The sequence below is a fragment of the Trichosurus vulpecula genome, chromosome 4, assembly GCF_011100635.1.
Source record: "Trichosurus vulpecula isolate mTriVul1 chromosome 4, mTriVul1.pri, whole genome shotgun sequence".
Classification (NCBI taxonomy): domain Eukaryota; kingdom Metazoa; phylum Chordata; class Mammalia; order Diprotodontia; family Phalangeridae; genus Trichosurus; species Trichosurus vulpecula.
Window position 1 is genome coordinate 184,418,174 of NC_050576.1, and position 22,297 is coordinate 184,440,470.

The following is a 22,297-nucleotide window of genomic DNA, read 5'->3' on the forward strand; positions in this document are numbered from 1 at the left end:
CCGCTAGGGTCTCTAGTTTATTTGCTGTTGGCGTACATTTCGGTTAGCACACGGAGAGATAGGTGGGTAAGGTTAGGCTCAGCTTAGTACAACGGTGAGCAATCCTCGCCCTACGGTCCTGCGGGAGCACGCTCAGAGCTGGGGTAGTGCGCACGCATGCGTACGTGCACGCGCACGCCCACGTTCTTACGCCACGATGCGTCTCGCACCCTCCCCCAGCTCGAGTCTGAAAGGCTGTGCGAACGCGCGCTCTGGGCCACGAGGTATTGCATTCGCCACGCACCCAGCGCCAAGTCGCGCTGGCCACGCCTCCAGGAGAGGCTGCGTTTACTCTCCCAACCGGTCCTCTTCCTGTCTATGGGCTGTCGTCTTCCTCCCCGCCCCTCCCACTCCCGCTCCTGTGGCGAATCTGCGCCCCGCTAGAAAAACTCCAGAATTCGAGTAACTTTAAGAGAAAAGAGAGACGAACTCGGTGACAGATACTTCCTCGCCCGGCAATGCCACGGCTTCGCGCCCTTCCTTTCTCCCAGGAGCCCCCTCTGGCTCTGGCCCCGAGTCTGACAGTGTGTCGAAAGTGCGACCGCGAAAGCGGCGGCCCGGCACGAGGGGGCGGGGCTTGCGCGGGACAAAGGAAGAGGAGCCGGAGCGGCGGCCTCTCTCCAGAGCCAGGGTAAGTGAAGCAAGAGGGGGAAGACAGGGCCACTGAGCCGGGGGTGAGAGCCCCGCGGCGCCCCTACCTCTACCCCGAATCTGGGACCAAGCTGGGCGGCGAGGGCGGCTGCGAGCCCGGGTGGGAGTGAGTGAGGCCTAGGGCGGCCCCAGCTGGAGTGGCCTCTGGAGCCCGCTGAGGTCCCGGCAGCCCGCCGACCGGGGACGGGGAAACTGGAGCTCTTTGTCTAGGCCGCGGTCCCTGAGCAGCCGCTCTATCCGTGTCAGGCTCCTAACTGAGAGAATTTAAATGTGGAGGCCTGGGGGGGGGGGGGAGCGGGATGCAGTCCGACCTCCATCCCCCGGGAGCAACCTGGTTCTTCCACCCCCTCGCCCCAGAAGTGCGGCCGAGCAGGCTCACAAGTGACAGCTTGACTGAGGGGTTTAAGTAAGTGAAGACTCCATAGTCAGAACTCCATAACATCTGCATGCTCCTCTTCCTTAAAAACAGGGAAATTCCCTAGAGTAACAGGCTAGATCCACCAGGAGTTCTCATCCCGTTGCAGACATGGTTCCTCCCCCCCCATCCCCCTGTACTAAAGAACCTTGTTGAGGTGATACATGCCCCCCAAAATCATCTTTGTCTGATGCATTCATTCCACATTGCAGTCACTGGGTGTGATGCTGGGTGAAAGTTATCTTGTAATGGTTTGGACCTTTACTAAAGGGATCCTTAACTTTGTCGTTTTTCTGATTTTTTTTTTTTTAGTTTTCCCACTTATATGTACTTAAAATGAGATATTTCCTTTTTAAGACAAACACAATCATAACTTAATAAATCTAGAGCTGGAAAGGACCCTAGAGGCCATCTAATCCAATCTCCTTCCCCTCCTTCCCCCACCCCATAATTTTACAGATGAGAAAATGAGGCCCAGGGAAATTAAGTGATTTGCCCAGGGTTACACAGGAAAATAAATAGTCAAATGTGGAATTACACTTATGGTCCTCTGACTCTAGAGTCAGTGTTCTTTCCACTGTACTTGGCTATTTAGTGTTTAGTTACTTTATGCTCATAAAATGTTCAGTTATTTTATGCTCATAAATCCTTTGTCCAATCTCAGGAATATAATAAAGTGAAACACTACTATTTCTGTAAAACTTATAGTTAATTAAAACAAATTTAGGATCACAGGATTTAGTCTTGCAAGGAACTTTAGAGATCATTTTGTCCAAGGATTCTTAAACTTTTTTGTGTATCATGGACCTCTTTGGCAATAGGGTAAAGCTTTCTCAGAATATTTTTTTTAACTAAATAAAATGCATAGGATTACAAGGAAGCAGAGGAAACCAATTCCATTAAAATACATGTGTTTTTTAAAAACAGTTTTATGGACCCCAGGTTGAGAACTCCTGATCAAGTCTTAATCACCTCCTTTTGCAGATGAGGAAATTGAGGCCCAGAGAAGATTAAGTGACTTTCCCAAAGTCGCAGGACAGATTTGTGATTTAAAACCTAAGAGCTTTGATTTCAGATCAGTGTTCTTGCTCGTATAGCATATCTGCTTCTTTTTTTGAATAGTTGTAGTTTTCCCTTAAGAAGTGGAAATTCCTACTCTTTGCCCAGCTTCAAAATAGTAATAAAGAGCAGTTTCCAAGACACTAAATATAAAGCAACTGCTGATTAGCTGTATTCTTTCTATTAGTCATTTTTAAAGGAACATCTTTAAATTTGCTTAGGTTATTAGCAGATATTTTGTAAAATGAGAATAGCTCAGTAATCCCATAGAATTTCAGGGTAAACTTTTAAAAACTATTGCATTAGTCCAATCACAGTTATTTTCCCCCAGTAATATGTATTTTAATTCTAGAAAATAAGCTTCCTAGCTACATTCTTAGAGGATTTTTTTTTTTTAAGGAGAAAAGGCAAAATTTGGAGTTGTTTTACCCAGAAACACTATTTTATTTATCATATTCTTTGACTGCCTAGGAAAACATTCTCTCATGCATACTTTTGATTTTCTTTGTTGTTTTGTTGTTTTTTTTTTAGTGTCCCAAGTTCATTGTTAAGGGACTGAGAACTTAATCTTCCAAAATGTCAAGTAAGTTTCATTTTTTATATTTATCAAACTATGTGAATAAGGGACTAAATGCCCTAGCAAATGGGAATTCCAAAATATTCTTTCTCAAATTTTTCTTCAAAACAGGGCCATTGGTAGTTTTGTTGCTTAGTGTTATATCTCCGTTGTTTACAAGAAGTTATTTATTTTCTTTCAAACAGAAAGACCATCTTATGCCCCACCTCCCACCCCAGCTCCTGCAACAGTAAGTTTTAATTTTCTTGTTAATGTAATAGCCAAGTCTGGCCTTGCTACAAAACCCAGATGTCTTCCAGTAGCAATCACTCAGTAATACAGCAACCAGAATGAAAACATTTCATGTAAAAATAATACTTCCTACTAAATATTTAAAATCTCTTCACACCTTGCCTTGAACTAACCCTTAAATTTTAAAAGAATAAACTGCCAAGATACAGTGATCTCTCAATTGCAAAATAAGTTCCTGGTGGTGAGTTTTTCTTGTACTGGGGAAAAAGTAAGGACCCTATGATAATCATAACTCTGATTTCACCTCTTTTATCTTGGCAAGGCATCATTTAAAAAGAAATCATAGAATTTCAAACTCAGAGGGACCTTGGAGGTCATCTAGGCTGATCCCATCATCTTATTTAATGAAAAAACTATTGGGTTTTACCCTTCAGAAGATTCCATTTTCTTCACTAAAAAAATTTTGCCTTCAGCTGGTTGTTGCTTATTCCCTTCTGTCCATATTTCTTTTTTAAAAAAAAGTTATGTAGTCTTTTTTTAGAATAATGAAATCCCTAGTTTTATAACAACCCTCAAGCACTTTTAAAAACGTTTTCATTTTCATGCTGTTTAGGGAAGGACTATGTTACAGATGGGCCATGTTATACTAGATTAATAGCATCATTACTTCTTTAAATAATACCTTCCTGATCTGAGAGAGAGTCATAGTTACAATGGAGTAGTTTTTTAACTCAGCAAGATCTGGCCCAGTGCATACGAGACTCTTCCAGTCAGCATGAAAATAATTGCCCAGTCTGCAAATCTGATTTTGAACAGTTAGCTCTTCAGATCTCAATAAACCTGATTCTCTGGAATTTAAGAAAAATTGAGGTAGTTCACTATATCACAAACTCATGTATATAAAACTTCTCTGTGCCCATATGTCAAATTATTTTGAGTTTTTGCATTGTACTAAGGCTAGATTCTTTGTGTTACTACGAATGTGTCTTCCCCCATCAGACAATCACTATGGCAATTATTTCAGCTTAGTTATGTTTTATTTACATTTGTTAGCAATTTTTTTGTCCTCTGTGTAATGAGATGCTTTAAAAAAAAATCTTGAAATCATATTGCATGCTTTCAAATAGGACAACCTACACAAGTCTTAAGCAGCTACAAATGTGTATATTTCTTTGTCTTACAAAAGGCTCTGAGGGGTCTGTGGATTATTTCACTCCCCTTAAATAAAAAAAAAACATTAACAAGCCATCTCTGTGGCAGTGTATTAGGAACAATACAGATGAAATTGAGCAAATGTTTATACTTTTAGTTTTGAAACTGATATAGTCTAGTACATTTCAGCTTCTTATTATAGTTCCTTCGGTTTTGTTTTTTCTTTCATTATTTTCTTGTAATAATTCCCACTATTTTTCTAACCTATTGGAGGTACTATTGGAAATATCCCTTTTAGCCAGTGTTTAGGTAAAAATTCAAATTTTCTTATATCTAGTTCTGAGTGTTTCGTTTTAAAATAGAGCAACTGAGAAATCACATTTTTTCTATTACTAAAATACAAAAATGTATTTCTACCTGTCTTGAGAAATAGTTTTACATTGTTATATCATCATAATGTTGCTTTAGATACTCATTGGTAAGAATTCTGATAACTTAACAGACTTATGTCAATTTAATGGCTCTTTTCACTCACTTTCTTCTGTTCTTCCACCAAAAAATGTACTCCTCAGAATAAATGCACCTCATTTCTTCTGTGCTTTGACTCCTTAAGTTGTTTTTTGCGTCTTCCGTAATAGGAAAGACTAGGAGTTGGTCAACTGCTACTTCTCCTAATATTTCAATTCTATATTTCTTTGTACACTATATTTAGACATGAAGGATGGGTCACAACAGCATATTTTGAAACTTGTTTTTATTTTGCATTATTAACAGTTGAATCAGGGTGAGTTTATGAATTGGGTGTCTACATTCTACAGGGCTTAAAGTTGTGAATCAAATGTTCAGATGAAATGGTTGTTGTCGCTTGTTTTGGTTTTGAGTTTCATAAGATAAGAATTTACTACTTTTAGTCTCCCTGTTGCATTTTCCTTATGCATCTTTGTTGTGATTCTCATGAACATTGGACATGTTTATATTAACTGATAGCAATCATATGAGGCTCCTCTGTGTAATGAACTTAGGGCCATTTAAGATCCCATTTCACTTGTACTGACAAAACACAATGTTTCTGCTGCAAATTAAGGAATTGCATTCTTAAAATGTCTAGTGCTACCAAAGAACTAAGTAGGAAAAGAAAAACTAAAGACCATTATGTAGGGATTGACTGGAGAAGTAATACACTTTGAGACAAAATTCAGAGAGTGTTCGAGATTGAGCTCTAGAAGATGAATCGAAGAGGAAGTGGAAGAAGAAAAAGGAGCTTATAAAAGTGACGACTTTTTTTTTTTAAAGAATAAAATGTAGTCCAAAAAGAAAGTTTAAGCTAAATCCATGCATTTCTTACAAGTCTTTGTTTTGAAATCATGTTTGACATCCATTGAATTCCACAAGGTATGTTCCCCTGTATTTGGGAACCCCCAGTCTTAGTTAAGCAGGTGCTTGTCATTTCTCATATTTACATGCAATTATATTTTTATATATATCTTGAAAGCAGATCCATTGCTTGTTTTTATTTGTGTGTTTGGTAGATGACATCATTGGTGGTGTCCACATAATGCTTAACAGTGTGCTGTCTTGTATGTACAGTGTTCCTGGACCTCTGGTGTATCATGTTTCCAGGCCTCTTGTCTCAAAATACCATATATCCCTGAGTTCTATCATTTAATAGCTTAAATTAGAATGTATGTCTTTGTCACTTTTAGACCCATGCCCATTTTAGTTGATTGTAAAGTAATTCTGAATCTGTAGTAAAATCTAAATGCTTTATCTGCCAAAACAAAAACAAACCTGCAAACAGGTTTCTATTGGAGTTGTTTCTATATTGAAAAAGCCAACCCTAACTACAACCCATCATTTGCTTGTTTAAGTTCAGGTTGCTTTTGCATGCCATATGCAGATCATTTTTCATTTCTGTGTTTTCCTCGTTTGAGCTCATTTCTCATTCGTGTTTTTGTCTCATTTGTTTCCATCAGCAAATGCCCAGCACACCAGGGTTTGTGGGATACAATCCATACAGTCATCTGGCCTACAACAACTACAGGCTGGGAGGGAACCCGGGCACCAACAGCCGGGTCACGGTAGGAGAATCAACTATTACGGCATCCAGCAGACACCTGGAATTGAGCAGAAATGGCTTCAATTAGATCCTTCCAAATCATGGATACAGCCATTTTTAAAAATAATTTGACTGCAAAAATTAACTTTGCTTTTTCCAATACTTTGTGCACTTCCATTGTAATATTTTACATTCCCCCAAAATGGAGTTGTGGGGAAAAAAGTACCTGGAGCAAAAGAATAACTTGTTCTGCTTGATCAGTAGGAGGAAGCCTAAATACTGAACTCACTTACTGAAAATAGAAAAAAAAATCATAAATTTTTATAGAGAAGTTTATCCATTTCATCTGATGTTTTAGGGATTAAAGAGCTAGTTTTCTGATTAAGAATGAAACCCACTGAGTAGGCTAGGTAAGGGATAGCACGCATTGTCTTGCTGTGCCAGAAACTTGAGATTTCAGTTCTCACCTCACTATACTGGCAGCTCATTTGTTCTTTGGGTTTAATAACAGATCCCCAAGCAGTCACCAAAGAAAGCAAACCTACTTCTCTTCATTTGAAAAGATAAGGCTTTTGATGCTGCCTTTGCTATATAAAAGGAAGTAAAACTTTCAGGTCAAAATCTGATGAACAAATGTGAACACCCATTTCCAGAGTGAGGAAAAAAAAGAATGTAAGAAATAGATTTTCTAAAACTTCTTGCATTGTTTATTTTAAATGAGCAGCCTTTAATATGTTTTGATCTCACTCTAACAGGGTTTGATGGCATTAAATTCAGTATGAGGCTGGTCCCATACAAGTAAATTTAGATACTAAAGAAGCAAAAGTGCCTTACCTTAAATGTATAAATTATTTAGGAAGAGATCAAAAAGCCAAATTATTTCCAAATACCTAAGTATAGGGCAGCTAGGTGGCGCAGTGAGTAGAGCACCAGCCCTGGAGTCAGGAGGACCTGAGTTCAAATGCGGCCTCAGACACTTGACACTTGTACTAGCTGTGTGACCTTGGGCAAGTCACTTAACCCCAACTGCCCTGCCAAAAAGCAAAAAAAAAAAAACAAAAACAAAAAAAAAAAACCAAATACCTAAGTATAATGTTAATTAAAACTTACTCATTGAATGGCTGTTAACAGTTGAATTATTTTCTAGCTATAGGTAGTATAATGGATTATGGTAGCCATAAAAGAAACCCTCTCACCCTGTAGTAAACTGTGAGTGGAAGCTCGGTATTATCAAAATTTGTGTCTATCTTGCTAAGTCCATTACTTGGCTTGATAGGTTCCTCTTGTCTTAGATTTTTCATTGTTTCCACATGATTTGTACTTCACAAGCATATCAAGTTTTATGTGCCATGCCTATTTCATGGTATTTTAGAAGAGAATCCTAAGTGTGTGCATGTGTGTATGCATTCCTTAATGCATACAACTTTTATGTACATTTTTGTTTTCCTAAGCCTGGGTGCATAACTTTGAAATGGGAAGATTATGAAAGATTAATAATATGTATTTAATTAAAGGAAAAAATAATCTATATTAGTTAATTCAAAATACTGGCAGAAAGTTATGCAGGCAGCAAATTCAATGGAATAATCAATTTGATACCGTGTTCTACAGTCAGCTCTTGATTATCAGTACTGATGGAATAGAAGTAATGGTGTCTGTAATCTCAATATAATTTCTTTTTACTTTGAAATGCATATTGTACTTAAAAGCGAGTGTGTCTGACATGTGAATTCATTGTCCACCAAGTAATGAGGGAACACTGAAGAGCGCATCAGGAAGAGCTGGAAAGCTGCTTGTCCTAACTCTAGTCCCTTCTCCCCTACTCCGTCCTGGTGATTGATGTCTTAGGACAGAGCATTTGCAGTGAATGCTGACTCCAGGGTGGGCTGGTATGTAAATGGTTGAGTTTAGGAATTTGTGGTACTTTGGGTTCTTTTTCAGTTGCTTTCTTTATATTTCCCCCTGTGAATGAGAGATGTAGGTATTAGCTAGCGACTCTTTAATAGGACCTTGCACTGAGAGGCTTTTTAAATTGAAGCTGTTAATATCCGTTCAGCAGCTTCAAACATTATGCATGTGAAGTCTGGGGCATCTGTTCTCTTGGCTCTTAGCTCCCAACTCTTTAAAATTGTTGCTCTAAATACAGGTATTTAATACTCTGCTGTTATCTCTGCACTCTTAATAATTTCAATCCTGTATGGATTTTATATTTCTTTGTTTTTCACCCTCACTGGAATCTAGCTAAGAGATTTTTTCATAGACAAATTTTCACCCATTATGATCACCCACTTGAGTACTTTTTCATAATTACGTGTACATCTTCTGGGTGCTACAGGAACCATAAAGGCACAGGTGTTAAAGGTGAGAGCGCTTAGACCAGAAGGAAAAGTGACAGTGGAAAGGTCCTGAAGCAGCATGAATATGTTCACCCTTACAGTCTATGTTGTTAGTAATTATCAAACTGTATTAGAATAATAGAAGGTAAGATGAGAACTGAGGCCCAAACAAATTAATTAACTTGCCCACAAACACAGGCAACAAAGCCAGACTTAAAACCTAGGTCTCCCAACTCTAAAGCCAGTACTTTTTCTACCACGCTACAATGCTACAAGCCAAAAGAAAACAGAGTTCTTCTCAAAGGACCCCATAAAAATAGAGAAACCCACTTTAAAGATGCAGATAGGGCTTGACACAAATAGGTCGTATGATTGGTGGGGGAAGGGGAGGCTTGAAGCACAAAATTACTTCTGCTTGTATTTGTAAACCTACCTCCAAGAACATATAGAGTCTTTGACGTAGGCTTCCACTTATATTCTTATTTACTTCCATTGTCTAAATAAGGAAACGGAGGGCTGAAAAAGTTACCAGACCTGCTCGGGGTGTTATACCTAGTAAAAGACAGAAATGGGATTTTAATCTGGGTTTTCTGACACTTTAACTCAGTATTCTTTTAGGTAACTCATTTCTAATACTTCTTAGTTAGGAATTTTAAAACCACCTTTTTGATTACCCAGTTATATATACTTAAGAATCTTTTCCTGAATTTCCATTCATTTTTAAGTCAACAAGCATGTTTTAAGTGCCTGCTGTATGCCAGAACCAGAAACAAACTAGAAAAAAAAATTTTGTCTATATGTTCAAAACTGTTTCCATATTTTAGTGTGAAAAGTCCATTTAAGATTTGAGGATACAAGTCGATTCAAGGGATCCCTAAGAAATGGTACAGTGCAGTGCAAAGAGCCCTGAGGTTAAGCTCAGAATCAGGAAATATGGGCTCCAGCCTTTGTTCTATTCCTGAGTAGCTCTGTGTCTTTGGGCAAGTTACAAGTTATGTCTATGGACCTTAGTTCTTCCTCGATAAAACAAAAGGTATAGTTGGGCAAGATCATTTGTTCTACCTCTTCTGTGAGCTCCCCTCAGTCTATGTTAAAACCTCATGACCGAGTTGTTTCCCTTCCTTCTCAACCCATAGACAAAAACTACATTTCTATAGGCACTGGTGAAACTTTTTTTTTTAATTCTAATGATAGCTCTTCACAAAGAATTGTAAAGTCAAAATAATTCATAGTTTGGAACAAGGTGTTTTAATACAAATTTTCAACAGAAATTTCATCTCATCCGCTTTAGAGCAATAACACATACACACACTTATGATATACTTCTTCCGTAAATACCTCATCTATTCTAAACATCTGAAAACTAGGAGATAACCAAAAGAATCTCTCTGAGCAAGAAAAGTCGATGTCACAAGGTCCTCATATTAAAGCTCAGGCATTTTACTACCAGGATGGGGTTTCAGGATCTATTTAAGTCTCACTTTACATGTAGTTCTACTAAAGTTGATTATCTGGTTTCCAAGATTAGAAAGAAAATTAGAGGATGAGAGGAATGATTACAGGCCAGCTCTCTGCCCTACCTCCCACAAAAGGCCCTGAGACAATCATTGTATCACAACATAATGCCATCCAAAGTCATCAAGAAAAAGTATCTCCTGTTTAGGTGTGTATATCTAAAAATTGTCTAAATATTTTCATCCAGAATAGTTAAGAGGTTTGGAGGGGTTAAAATACCGTTGATGGGGTAAACCTTGAGCCAGCCAGAAAATAACTATCAAGAATAGCTTTTTTCCTAGGAGTTCTTAATAATGGGGTTTTACCGTATTTTATGCAAATTAACCAATTACTAGTAGGGAAAACTTCCTGTGTGCTCTTGTTTTGAAAATGTAACTCAGGAAATGGGTAAAAATCTATTAGGGGAAAAAAAAGATCATTAATATAGCCTTAAGGAAAAAAAGCAAATCCTGTAGATCACTACATGGATAAATACTGCCACAATTTGATCTCTAAAAGTGTTCCTGATTTCTTTCTGAAAACTTAGAAATAAGGGAATGTTAAGGTTGTCTTTCTACCTCACTCTTTTATTTCCTTCTCTGGAACCCCAGCAGTGTAGAACTACGAGTGTAGTGATTTTACTGCTTGGAATAACATTCTCATTTGCTGGAACTTGAGGATTTTGCCATGAAAGTATTTTGAAAATCACATGGCATAAAATTGCAAAAAAAGCAACTACCAGCAAAACTCCACATTTTTTTTTAAATAAAGATATCCTTCTTTGAGTAATAGTTTTTAGAAATGTGTAAATATCTTCTTACATACTCTGTTCTGGTGGTAGGCCCAGAAGTTGCCAGTTTGCTTTACAACTTAGGGTAAGATTTTCATAATTTGAGTGCAATATAGATTATGTCAGTTTACCTGTACTCTACTTATTCACATTATATTCAAAAAATACTGTCAGAGCTGCAGTAAGCCAACTAACATTTATTAAGCCCCTACTATGTACCAGAGACTTTGATTAAACCCTGGAAATACAAAGGCAATAACAGGGTCTCTGCCCACAGGGAGTGCACAGTCTGATGGCAGAGACAAGGTGCAAATAACTATAAAAAACAAGATAATGATAGGATAAATTGGAGATAATAAACAGAGGGAAGGGATTAACCAGGCTAGCATTTTGGGGAGTCAAGAACAAAGGTTTCAGATAAAATATGAGATTTAGCTTAGACTTGAGGGAAGCCAGGAGACAAATGGAGAGCATTCCAGACGTGGGGAGTAGCCAGTGGAAATGGCTGGAGTCTGGAGATGGAATGTCTTGTTCAAGGGACAGCAAGGAGGCCAGTGTCACTGGATCATGAGGGGAGGGAGGTTAAGGTATAATAAAACTGAAAAGGTAGGGGTTTGAGGGGCAGGTTGTGAAGGATTTTGAGTGCCAAATGTGGGGTTTTATATTTGATCCTGGATGTGATGGGGAACCACTGGAGTTTATTGCACAGCAGGGGTCAGGGATTCAAATCTGCATTTTAAGAAGATTTAATTTGACAGCTGAGCAGAAGGTGAGCTAGAGTGGGGTGAGAGTTGAGGCAGGAAGACCAACCAACAGGCTATTGTGTTAGTCCAATCTTGAGGTGATGTGGTCCTACACCAGAGCAATAGCAGTATCAGAAAAGAAGTATATGTATTGTTCAAGAGATGTTACAAAGGAAAATGCTGCAGGCTAGGATATTTCTTCCAGTTCAGTAGGAATGAATCCAGTTAGCTTGATGTAAAGCAATCATTGAAAACAAGAGCCAGAGATGTGGTCTGTGCTGTATAGTCTATACAGTCCCTTACTTATAACATTGATTTTTAAAGAAAATGTGTTCAACATACCGAACTTAATGAATTTTACAACTTACAAATTTAAAAATTTAGTATATTCATATGTTGGAGCCTAACTTCACTCCCCCATTCCTGCCATTTCCATGTTTTTCATTGTTATGGGGAGGTCTTGAAATAAAATCTTAGGCTTTCAGAGAAGGGGAGGGAAGGACTAAAAATTTATTAAGTAGATACTATATGCCGTTCACTGTTTCCTTTTCAAATACCTCATACAGTCCTCATGCAGTAGGTGCTATTACTATCCTCATTTTGCAGTTGAGGACACTGAGACCAGCAGAAGTTAAATGACTTGCCTAGAACCACAAAGCTAATAAATGTTTTAGGTCAGGTTTGAATTCAGATCTTCCTGACTCCAGGGCCAGTGCTTTATCCACTGGGCCACCTGCATGCCTCCAAAGACAAGGGCCCCAAAATAGCTTCTTGGGCCTGAGGTCATCAGCCATCTAACACAGTTACTATTCATGTGGTAAGAATCCTCTCCTTCCTTTTGCTTTTTCTTTCTTTTCTTCCCTCCCTTCCCTTTCCTTTTATTTCTTCTTTCTCCTAAATCCCTTTTCTATCTCTTCTTTTCCTCTTCTCTATAGTTTACATGAATACCACTTTTGTGTGATATGGAGCTTTTTAAAGTTGACATGGCTTTCAATCCCCAAATACCTTAGAACTCTGTATCTTTTAGTTACCTGTTACCTATAATTTTTTACCTATTCAGGAGAGAAAGAGATGAACTTTATTTTATATCTTATTAACTGGTGCAGTCCGTCAAATACTTGAAGGTTGCTATCACATCCTTTTTAAATGTTCTCCTGTTCAGGCTAAATTTATCCAACTCCCTCAACACATCCTTGTATAAAATGGTTTTCCCTTCCTAGTTACTTTGACCTTCACTGCCTCAGTCTCCTTCCTAAAATCTGTCTTCTAGCACCAAACAAAATATTCAGAACAGTGCAAGCAATAGAATTAGGATCTCTCTTGTTCCAAACACTCTTTGCCTTAAGGCAGCCTAAGATCCCAGAGTGTGGGGTTGCCTTGTCACATTGTTGACTCTTTTTAAGCTAGTAATATGTTCTTAAAGCCCCCAGAACTTTTTCACGTGAATTACTGTGTAGTCACATATCCCCCATCCTATGCTTATGCCATTGATTTTTTTTTTAAACCCAAGTATAAAACTGAGGATTTGAAAGGTAACCAGTTTCTAAGGTTGGTAAGTAAAGGTTTGAGTATTTTGGTTGTTGATTTGATCTGGAGTCATTGGTTTGGCTTTTTTGTTTGTGTTTGGTGGGGAGGGGTTAGTTTTGAATTTGGAATTCTACTAAGTCTAGGTACTATGCTGATAGTTACAAAGCAATGACAGAGCATTATCAGCAGACTAGGTATGTCTGCTAAGTGCTGAGGGGGCTCAGGGTTTGGTGCAGATAATCAAGTGTTGACTGTATGTCATTGGAACAAAATGTTTGTAAATTAAAGGACATAGAATGCCAGTTGGTGTTTCAACTGTAAGTCATTGACATGTATCCATATTTCTGGTGTCTAGATCATTTCGTGCTGCTTTGTCTTAAGCAGTGTACCTTCAGAGACATTTTCTTGGTTTTCTGGTGATGCCTTTGTGAAGATGTCTTTCAGTGGAGAAAATTGAATCTAGCATCATTGGACAAGTAGAAAAAATACTTTTTTATATATGTCTATTTCCAGGTTGCCATATGCTGCTATTTGCAACTGATTATCCAGTTCTCTTTTTTTTACAGGCTTCCTCTGGCATTACAATTCCCAAACCCCCAAAGCCACCAGATAAGCCTCTGATGCCCTATATGCGATACAGCAGAAAGGTGGGTACAAAATATCAAGAAGTGGAATCTTTGTGCTTTTAAATAGAATTTCAAACCTTAATGATGATTTTAAGGGTTGGCTTATCTTTTTTTTTTTTTAACCCAAGACTGTTTTAAAGCCCACATGTATTTTTGACCAATATTAAAAGTATGGATGTTTTCTTTTTAAGGTTTGGGACCAAGTAAAGGCTTCCAACCCTGACTTAAAGTTATGGGAGATTGGCAAAATTATTGGTGGAATGTGGCGAGACCTTACTGATGAAGAGAAACAAGAATATTTGAATGAATACGAAGCAGAAAAGGTAATATGTCAAGGAGTAGGGTAAGAGCACAGAAATAGACCATTTGGATATTTTAATCACAAATGTGAAAATCCAATTTTGTCCAATTGCAGATAGAGTATAATGAATCTATGAAGGCCTATCATAATTCACCTGCATACCTTGCTTACATCAATGCAAAAAGTCGAGCTGAAGCTGCATTAGAGGAGGAAAGTCGACAGAGACAGTCCCGAATGGAGAAAGGAGAACCTTATATGAGCATCCAACCTGCAGAGGATCCAGATGGTAAAAGGGATGGGCTTTTTCAGCTAAATAATGGGAAGTCTTGAATATTAAGCACGATCCTTCAGGGCCTTTCATTACCTTTCATTCCTTTTTTGTGCTTTAAAAAAAAAAACAATAGCTACTGTTGCTAGTTTTTCATATTCTTTATTTCCAGAATACCTGATAAACTTCTCAATTTGTGACTGGGATTTTCTTCCTGAGTGTTTGTAAAGGACAAACAAAACTGGAGGACCCCCCAGCACAGGCACCTTCTATTCTCCTATAATTGGTCATCTTAAATTAAAAAGAAAAAGGCATTGTGTGCAGGCAAGAATTTGAAGTTAGCCCTTCCCAGGAGTTCTGGAAGGCAAACAATAAATTATATATTAATTTTCTAAATGGACATTTATAGTACAATATTATAAAATTTTAAAAATAAAGGAAGATTCCATTATGTTAACTTCAAAATAACTTAAGTCACTTCCAAAAGTGAAACACAAATTCAGTCTGTGCTTTGGGGAGCCTCAAGACCAAAAAAGATATGACTTATGTCTCTTGTTGCACTTCAGCCAACTCCTTCTCTAGTATTCATTATCCTATCAAAGTTTGTGGGAAACTTCTCACCTTGACCAGTGATTTCCACATGTCTTAGCCTATGTTTAACATCAGAGTGGCCATTGCATGGCTTTGTGCCACAACATTCTTGGATAAGCCCAGCACAATTGCTAGCTGGGCAATTAATTTTTGACCTTGCAAATGCTGTCTGTTACATTTGTGGCTTTGGTCAGCATTTTCACATTGTTTATTACAGACTATGATGATGGTTTTTCAATGAAGCACACAGCTACTGCCCGTTTCCAGAGAAACCACCGTCTAATCAGTGAGATATTAAGTGAAAGCGTGGTGCCAGATGTTCGTTCAGTTGTTACCACAGCCAGAATGCAGGTTCTCAAACGGCAGGTTCAGTCCTTAATGGTCCATCAGGTAAAAACTGCTTATTCAGAAAATATTCACCACTTCTTGAATAAAGCTGTGCAGTAGGTGACCTGAATGCCTGTACATTCTGTTTAACCTCTCTCAGGTTTGGGGAAGAGATTCAGGGTGAGGTTTTCCCTTGAAATTTACTGCATAATTATACATCATTTTAAATTGTAATATGGTATCTTGTAATGAGAATTTGTCGATTTTAAAAATACAGATTAACTAAGATGCCTGCTAACTCTGGTATTTTACTTTAAAGAAATCATTGAAGAGTTTGAGAGTTAGTAACAAGTTAATATGCAATTCTATTGAATAACAACATGAATAATAACGGGCATGTAACACCTTCAGCTCTGCATAGTGCTTTAATATGCATTATCTCTTTTTTTTTTTCAATAACCCTGTGAAGTAGGTGCTGTTATTATCCCCATTTTGCAGATGAGAAAACTGGAGCTGAGTGGGTTGGGTTATATATCCGGAGTTAACATAGCTTGAAAGGATCAAAGGCAGGATTTGAACCCAGGTCTTTCCTTATTCTAGTCTTAGACTTTCCACTATACCACATGGACTCCACATTCACTTTCCTTTCTTGATTGCAATGTTTAAAATATTATCTAGATGTGAAAAGAATGAAGTGAAAAAGTCAAACTCTTCTTTAATGCCGTGTCATTTTTAAAGGGTCGGGGGGAACCATTAGAAAAGCAAGCTAGATTTTTGTAACCAGATTTTTGTATTGGAGGGGATAGGGGCAAAGGGGAAAGCTTATCTGGCCGTTAGAAAACATCTGAGTTTGGATCTTGTGTTTTACAGAGAAAATTAGAAGCTGAGCTCTTACAAATAGAAGAACGTCACCAGGAAAAGAAGAGGAAGTTCTTAGAAAGCACAGATTCATTTAACAATGAACTCAAGAGGGTAACAGTTTAATTTATTAATTCTATTTGTGATAAGAAATTTTTTTCTTCATTATTTTTGGAACCAACTTTTGATTTCATTGGTATAAGGAAATCCCTTTGAGAAAAACTCCAGCAAAGATGGACAGTAAGTCTTGTGCAACATATGGTTGTATTAGAGTTGCTTGACACACTGAGAAGTTAAGTGACTTGCTGTGGTCATACAGCCATTGTGTGTTACCAGAAGGAATTGAACTCAGGTCTTTCTGATTCTGAGATCAGCTCTTTATTACACAATGCTGCCACTCTCCAAATTAATTTTACTATAGCTTTTATCCTCTTTTGAAAGAGGAGTGACTTACCATCAATTTATAACAATTGCTTGTTTGTGGCAAAATTAGAGTATAGTTTAAGTATATTTATATGTTATAGTAAAACTGTCAAACAGTGTGCTAAAGTATGAAGTTTTCAGTGTATGTTCTCATCAGATGTGATTCACATGTGACTATGAGTAACTTGAGCTGAGAAATTGAAGTCCTCTGTTCACTCCTATGTTTTCATTATATTACTGACTGCTCTGTAATATCAGTCATGAGAGAGCTTTTGGAACCATCAACTTTCATGGATGGCTTTCTTTGTCAAACTGATAAATATGACAAATAACTAGAAACAGTGATGATTTATCTCGCAAAAGGCCTAGGTTCACACAGTCTTGTAGGCATGCAATATGACATTTTGTGTATAGCCAAATTTGCTTGTTTAAAGTGAGACTTTACTAAAGAGGACTATTTTTTTCCTCCTGGCTTGTAGTTGTGTAGCTTAAAAGTGGAGGTAGACATGGAAAAAATAGCAGCTGAAATTGCCCAGGCAGAGGAACAAGCCCGCAAACGGCAGGAGGAACGAGAGAAAGAAGCAATGGAGCAGGCAGAGCGCAGTCAGAGCGGGGTTAGTGCTGCTGCCACTGCCGCCGCCGCCGCCACTGCCACCACCACTGAGGATGACCAGACAGCCGGCAAAGGTGATGAGAAGAAGGAAGAGGAGAGCACTCCAATGGAGACAGGTAGTAACATCTGTCCTTGTGACACAGTGAGGCCAAAGCACACCTCCAAGCGTGGGCTATGGGGTATGGTGTTTAACCTTCCCTTTCTAAAACTATCCACAGAGGCCTTAACACATTAAAAATCTAGCTCTAGGTAAAGGCTTTCAAACAAACTAAACCCTCCTTTCTTCAGAAATCATCAGAAAATAATTGCAGATATTTTACATATAATAACAGGTATCCCCTGGAAAACTTGTACAGTGTTGTAGAATTCATAGATCTAATACTGGAAGGGACCTCAGAAGCCATCTAGTCCAATCCTCTCATTTTACAGATTGGGAAACTAAAGCCCAGAGATTATGACTTGCCAAAGATGACATACTCTAAGGTGGGTTTGGAGCCTAGGCCCTCTGACTTCAAAGCCATTGCTCATTACTCTGTTCTACACTGTTTGGGAGAGTCCGTTTTAAAATCTTCTACAAGTGGGAGAGCCTTTAAACCCACGGGCTTTGTATTCAGATATTTTATGTCCTCATTTGACATGTGAAAAGTAAATATTATCCTTGTAAAAACTTAATTCAGTAGATTAACACTTCAGATAGTAAAATTAAAAGTTTAATTATCTATGTCTCTTACTGTTTAGTATGAACATGTTTTTGATCTTCCTAAATTTGGAGAGCAAAGCACGTTTTGTGGTTAAAGCAGAGCTTGAGAATCAGAATCTTGTTCTCTTCTAATTTTACCACTAGACAAAACACACACTCCTTTGTTTCCTTTCACCACTTGTAAATCAGTTAGTGCTTATTTATAAAAGCTTTTTTCCAGTCCATTAGTGGAAGTAGTAAAGAATTAAGAATATTTGTGAGCTTTCAGATTTATGCGATCTTACATATAAAATTGCTTTCTGGGTCATTTGAAAAATGTATATTCTTCTCCCAGGAAACAGGGACCAGCCCCAAACCTTAGTAACTTAATGGAACTATGGATTATATTCTACCTATTAGGTCACTTGGGAGAAGTCCATTAAGCTGGAATATCTCCTAGGGAATGAAAAATAGAATCATTATTAGCACATTGATGACCTATTATGCCCCTGAAAGTGAGGAGGAATAAAGTGTTATTCTGTCGGGATAATGGGAAGAATGTTAGATTTCAATCCCAGCAGCTTGTTTTTTGTTTTGTTTTGTTTTGTTTTGTTTTGCTTTAAAGGTACATACATAGAAAATAGAAAAGAAGAGAGAGGCTCAGATGACCAACTTGAGCATAGGATGAGGGGCCAGTCTTACATTGGGTCACAGCCAAGCAGGAAACCTTAAGAATGGGGCTCCAACAGCATGGAGAATCATGGCAGGGCCAAGGATCCTCAGAAGACTCCTGGTTCAACAATTACAAAACACTCTCCATACAAATAAAGACAGATCTAAATAAGAAATATTAATTGCTCATGGGTAGGCCTAGCTATTACAATAAAAATGACAATACTACCTAAATTAATTTACTTAGTGTCATACCAATCAAACTGCCAAAGGGTAGAGCTAGAAAAAATAATAAAATTCACCTGGAAGAACAGGAAATTCAAGAATATCACGGGAATCAGCAGGGGGGGAAAACTACAAAGGAAAGAGGGCTTATCAATACTAGATCTCAAACTATACTACAAGACAATCTGTAATAATATGAGAAATAGAATGGTTGGTCTGTGGAATGGATTAGGTACACGATATACAGAAGGAAATGAGCACAACAACCTCATATTTAATTAATGCAAAGATCTTAGCTTTGGAGCAAGAACTCACTATTTCACAAAAACTCCTGGGAAAACTGGACAGTAGTCTGGGAGAAATTAGGCATGGAGTCCCGGGGTGGGGAGCCTGTCACCTCAAGGCCTCCTAGCATAAACCATCATTTCACACCAAGTACCAAATTAAGGTCAAATTGGGTATATGATTTAGACATCAAAGGTTATAATAATAAGTAAATTTGGGGAACATGGAATTACCTTTCAGATCTGTGGATTGGGGAAGAATTCATGAGATAGAGAGCATCACAGGAGGTAACATGGATAATTCTGATTACATAAAATTAAAAAGTTTTTGCACAAACCAATGCAGCCAAAATTAGAAGAAAAGCAGGAAACTAGGGGAAAATATTTCACAGTTAGTTTATATGATAAAGGTTTCTTATAGGGAAATGGGCCAGATTTATAAAAATAAGAACCATTTTCCAGTTGTTAAATGGTCAGAGGATATGAACAGTTAGTTTTCAAAGGAAGAAATCAAAACTTTCAATAATCAGAAAAAATTGCTCCAGATCTCTAATAATTTGGAGAACTGCAAATTAAAACAACTCTGAGGTACGACCTCACACCCAACAGATTGGCTAACGTGACAGGGAAGATGACAAATGTTAGGAAGGTTGTGGGGAAATGGGAACACTAAATCCCTCTTGGTGGAGCTCTGAACTAGTCAAGCCGTTCTGGAGAACAATTTACAACTATGCCCAAAGGGCTGTAAAACTGCACAATACCCTGTGACCCAACAATACCACTGTCACTGTATCGGGCTATACCCAAGCTAATCGAAGGAGAAGGTTCTAAATGTACAAAAATATTTATAGCAGCTCTTTTTGTGGTGGCAAAGAATTAGAAATTGAAGGGATGCCCATCAACTGGGGAGTGAATGGCTGAACAAATTGTAATATGCGATTGTGATGGAATACTATGCTATAAAAATGAGATGGTTTCAAAAAACCTGGGAAGATGTAAGAATTGATGCAAAGTGGAATGAGTAGAGACCGAGAACATTGTACACCGAAACGGCAATATTGTAAAAATAACCCAGCTGTGAAGGACTTAGTAACTGATCAGTGCTGTCATCCCACCACAGTGCCAAAGGACTAATGATGAAAAATGCTGTTCTCCTGCACAAAGACAGCTGGTGGACTTAGAGTGTAGATTGAAGCAAGTTATTTTCTCTTGGGGTGGGGGAGGAGTGGGGGAACATGGTTAATGTGGAAATGTTTTGCATGATTTTAAATGAGAAAACTCGCAGTTCATAGATTTAGAACATGAAGGGACCTTGGAAACCCTCTAATCCAGTCCCCTGTACCACTCTGTTCCCCTCTCCTCTCTCCCCCTACCCCTAGTTTTGCGAATGAGAAACTGCCCTAGAGAGGAGAAGTTCCTCTCCCAAGGTCATCGAAGAGAAGTTAGTGAACTTCTGAGCCACCTAGCTAGCTTGTGTAGTTTTTTTGTGAACACTTTCAACCATACGGCCTTTACATGGATGTTTCCACATACATATCAGTCTCCTTGTGAGCAAAGCCTAGATAAAACAAGCTTGGTCTGTTGAGTGTGTGACGTAGGAAGAAGGGAAGGAAAAGGAATTTAGCATAAGAATCAGGTAATCTGTTCTTCAGTAGCTCATATACTAAAATTGGAACGACGCAGAAAAGATTAGCATGTCCCCTGCACACAGATGACACACAGATTCATAAATTGTTCCATATTCTTACCACTCTTGGGGTGGGAGGAGAACTAGGTGATCCAGCTAAGGTTGTGGTGGGAAGGTGAGAGGACAGTGGGTTCAGGGTGGGGTCAAATGGAAGTTCAGGTCAACTCAGATTCTTCACAGTGTCCTGTGTATAAAACAGAATTTATAGCTGATAGAGAGGAGACCTGGGCCAGCATAATTGCTTACTAACTTGAGAAGGTCTAGATCCCTTTTTGATACGTCTAAAAGGAGATTGAGCGTCTACCAGCTCAGGTTTTTCATAGAAGCTATTAAACTGTTATTCGCATATTTTATGGGGAAAAACAAAAAAGAAGAAAATTGCAGTAATAGATATTAGACCAAAGTCTTCGTTCTTTCATTTTTAACAAGAAACAACCAAGCACCAAGTATTGGTAGGCTCTTTCTCCGGAAGTTTGGATTTGAGGCTTTTGGAACAGCCTTAGCATTTAATAACAGTGTACAACAATAATTTTGATACATTTCACCCCAAGAACTGCTTGTCAGCATATTTAGGAAGAGTAAATCTTAGCCTTCAAACTGACAGTGAAAAATATCTGATTGCAGAAGAGACACACCCAGAGGAAACTACAGAAAGCCAACAGAATGGTGAAGAAGGAACATCTACCCCTGAAGATAAAGAGAGTGGCCAAGAGGGAGTAGATAGTATGGCAGAAGAAGGGACCAGTGACAGCAACACTGGGTCAGAGAGCAACAGTGCAACAGTGGAAGAGCCTCCAACAGATGCTGCACCAGAGGACAGTGAGAAGAAAGAATAAATGTTGAATTCCATATGTTTTGAATTATTTTTTTTAATGAAATACTGTTTTTGAGTTTTAATGGTGTTTTGTGGTTTGTGTATATGCCTTCTTTGTCCGTCACCAAAGACTACCGGACCACTCTCCTATGATATCCCTAATGGTAAAATGGCCTTTCTTCAGCAGTTGCGTAGAGATCACTGTTTTCTTCAAATTTTGTTTCTAGTCCTGACTACTTAAAGCCTCAAAACTTTAGTGGATGGGAGGAATTTCCATCTGTTTATAGAATTAACTTTTGATGCTGTAGACTCAACTCAACTTGACTCTCAAAGATGCCTTTCCATGTTTTACTTGGGTCCTTACCAAGCCCTCAGCTTTAAACTTTGTGGGTTCCTCTGAGCAGTGTGTTGAAGCACCCTCTCTGCCGAGGCAGGATTTACACACCACTGGATGTTACATACAGCTCGCTGGTGTTTTGGCTCCTCAGGTGAGGTATCCTTAGAGATGAGCGCCGCAGCTGTTGAGTGGCCTCACCGCCCACACCTGGGCCATGTCCATCTACTGACTTTCCCCATGTGCAGCAGGGATACTAGTTAGTGAAATAGGATGCCCACAGGGCCATGAAAAACTTGTCATGCTGTGTATAGTTTGCTCTCATTCATCTAAGTTTCATTTCATTGGAATGAATATCATCCATTTTTAGTTAGTTGATCCAGTTAATTCAACTACTTTTTTTTTTAATTAAACTTTCCAAAGATGGAGAAGATCCCAAACTAAGACAATTTAAAGTGCATTATGTAGACTAAAGAGGCCTGGTGGGGCAGTGGGCAGGGGGCTGGGCTTGGATCCAGGGGGAAC

At 38.5% G+C, this 22,297-nt stretch overlaps 1 protein-coding gene and 1 non-coding gene across 3 annotated transcripts; both read left to right on the forward strand.

Annotated features, from left to right (window-relative positions):
* Nucleotides 1–580: 580 nt before the first annotated feature.
* On the forward strand, nucleotides 581–21,526 carry SMARCE1 (SWI/SNF related, matrix associated, actin dependent regulator of chromatin, subfamily e, member 1). Of its 2 annotated transcripts, none has more exons than XM_036756591.1 (11): nucleotides 581–670; nucleotides 2,696–2,747; nucleotides 2,927–2,970; nucleotides 6,098–6,202; nucleotides 13,637–13,717; nucleotides 13,888–14,019; nucleotides 14,112–14,283; nucleotides 15,074–15,246; nucleotides 16,054–16,155; nucleotides 16,944–17,193; nucleotides 21,249–21,526. In XM_036756591.1, the coding sequence occupies exons 2-11, from the start codon at nucleotides 2,741–2,743 to the stop codon at nucleotides 21,458–21,460; spliced, it is 1,278 nt and encodes a 425-aa protein (XP_036612486.1). In that variant the 5' UTR covers nucleotides 581–670; nucleotides 2,696–2,740; the 3' UTR covers nucleotides 21,461–21,526. The 2 variants fall into 2 exon arrangements, with proteins under 2 accessions (XP_036612486.1, XP_036612487.1); XM_036756592.1 differs by lacking the exon at nucleotides 21,249–21,526 and adding an exon at nucleotides 18,382–18,659.
* On the forward strand, nucleotides 20,581–20,683 carry LOC118849274. Its single transcript, XR_005010325.1, has one exon. It is a non-coding gene; the product is annotated as a U6 spliceosomal RNA (small nuclear RNA).
* Nucleotides 21,527–22,297: the final 771 nt, after the last annotated feature.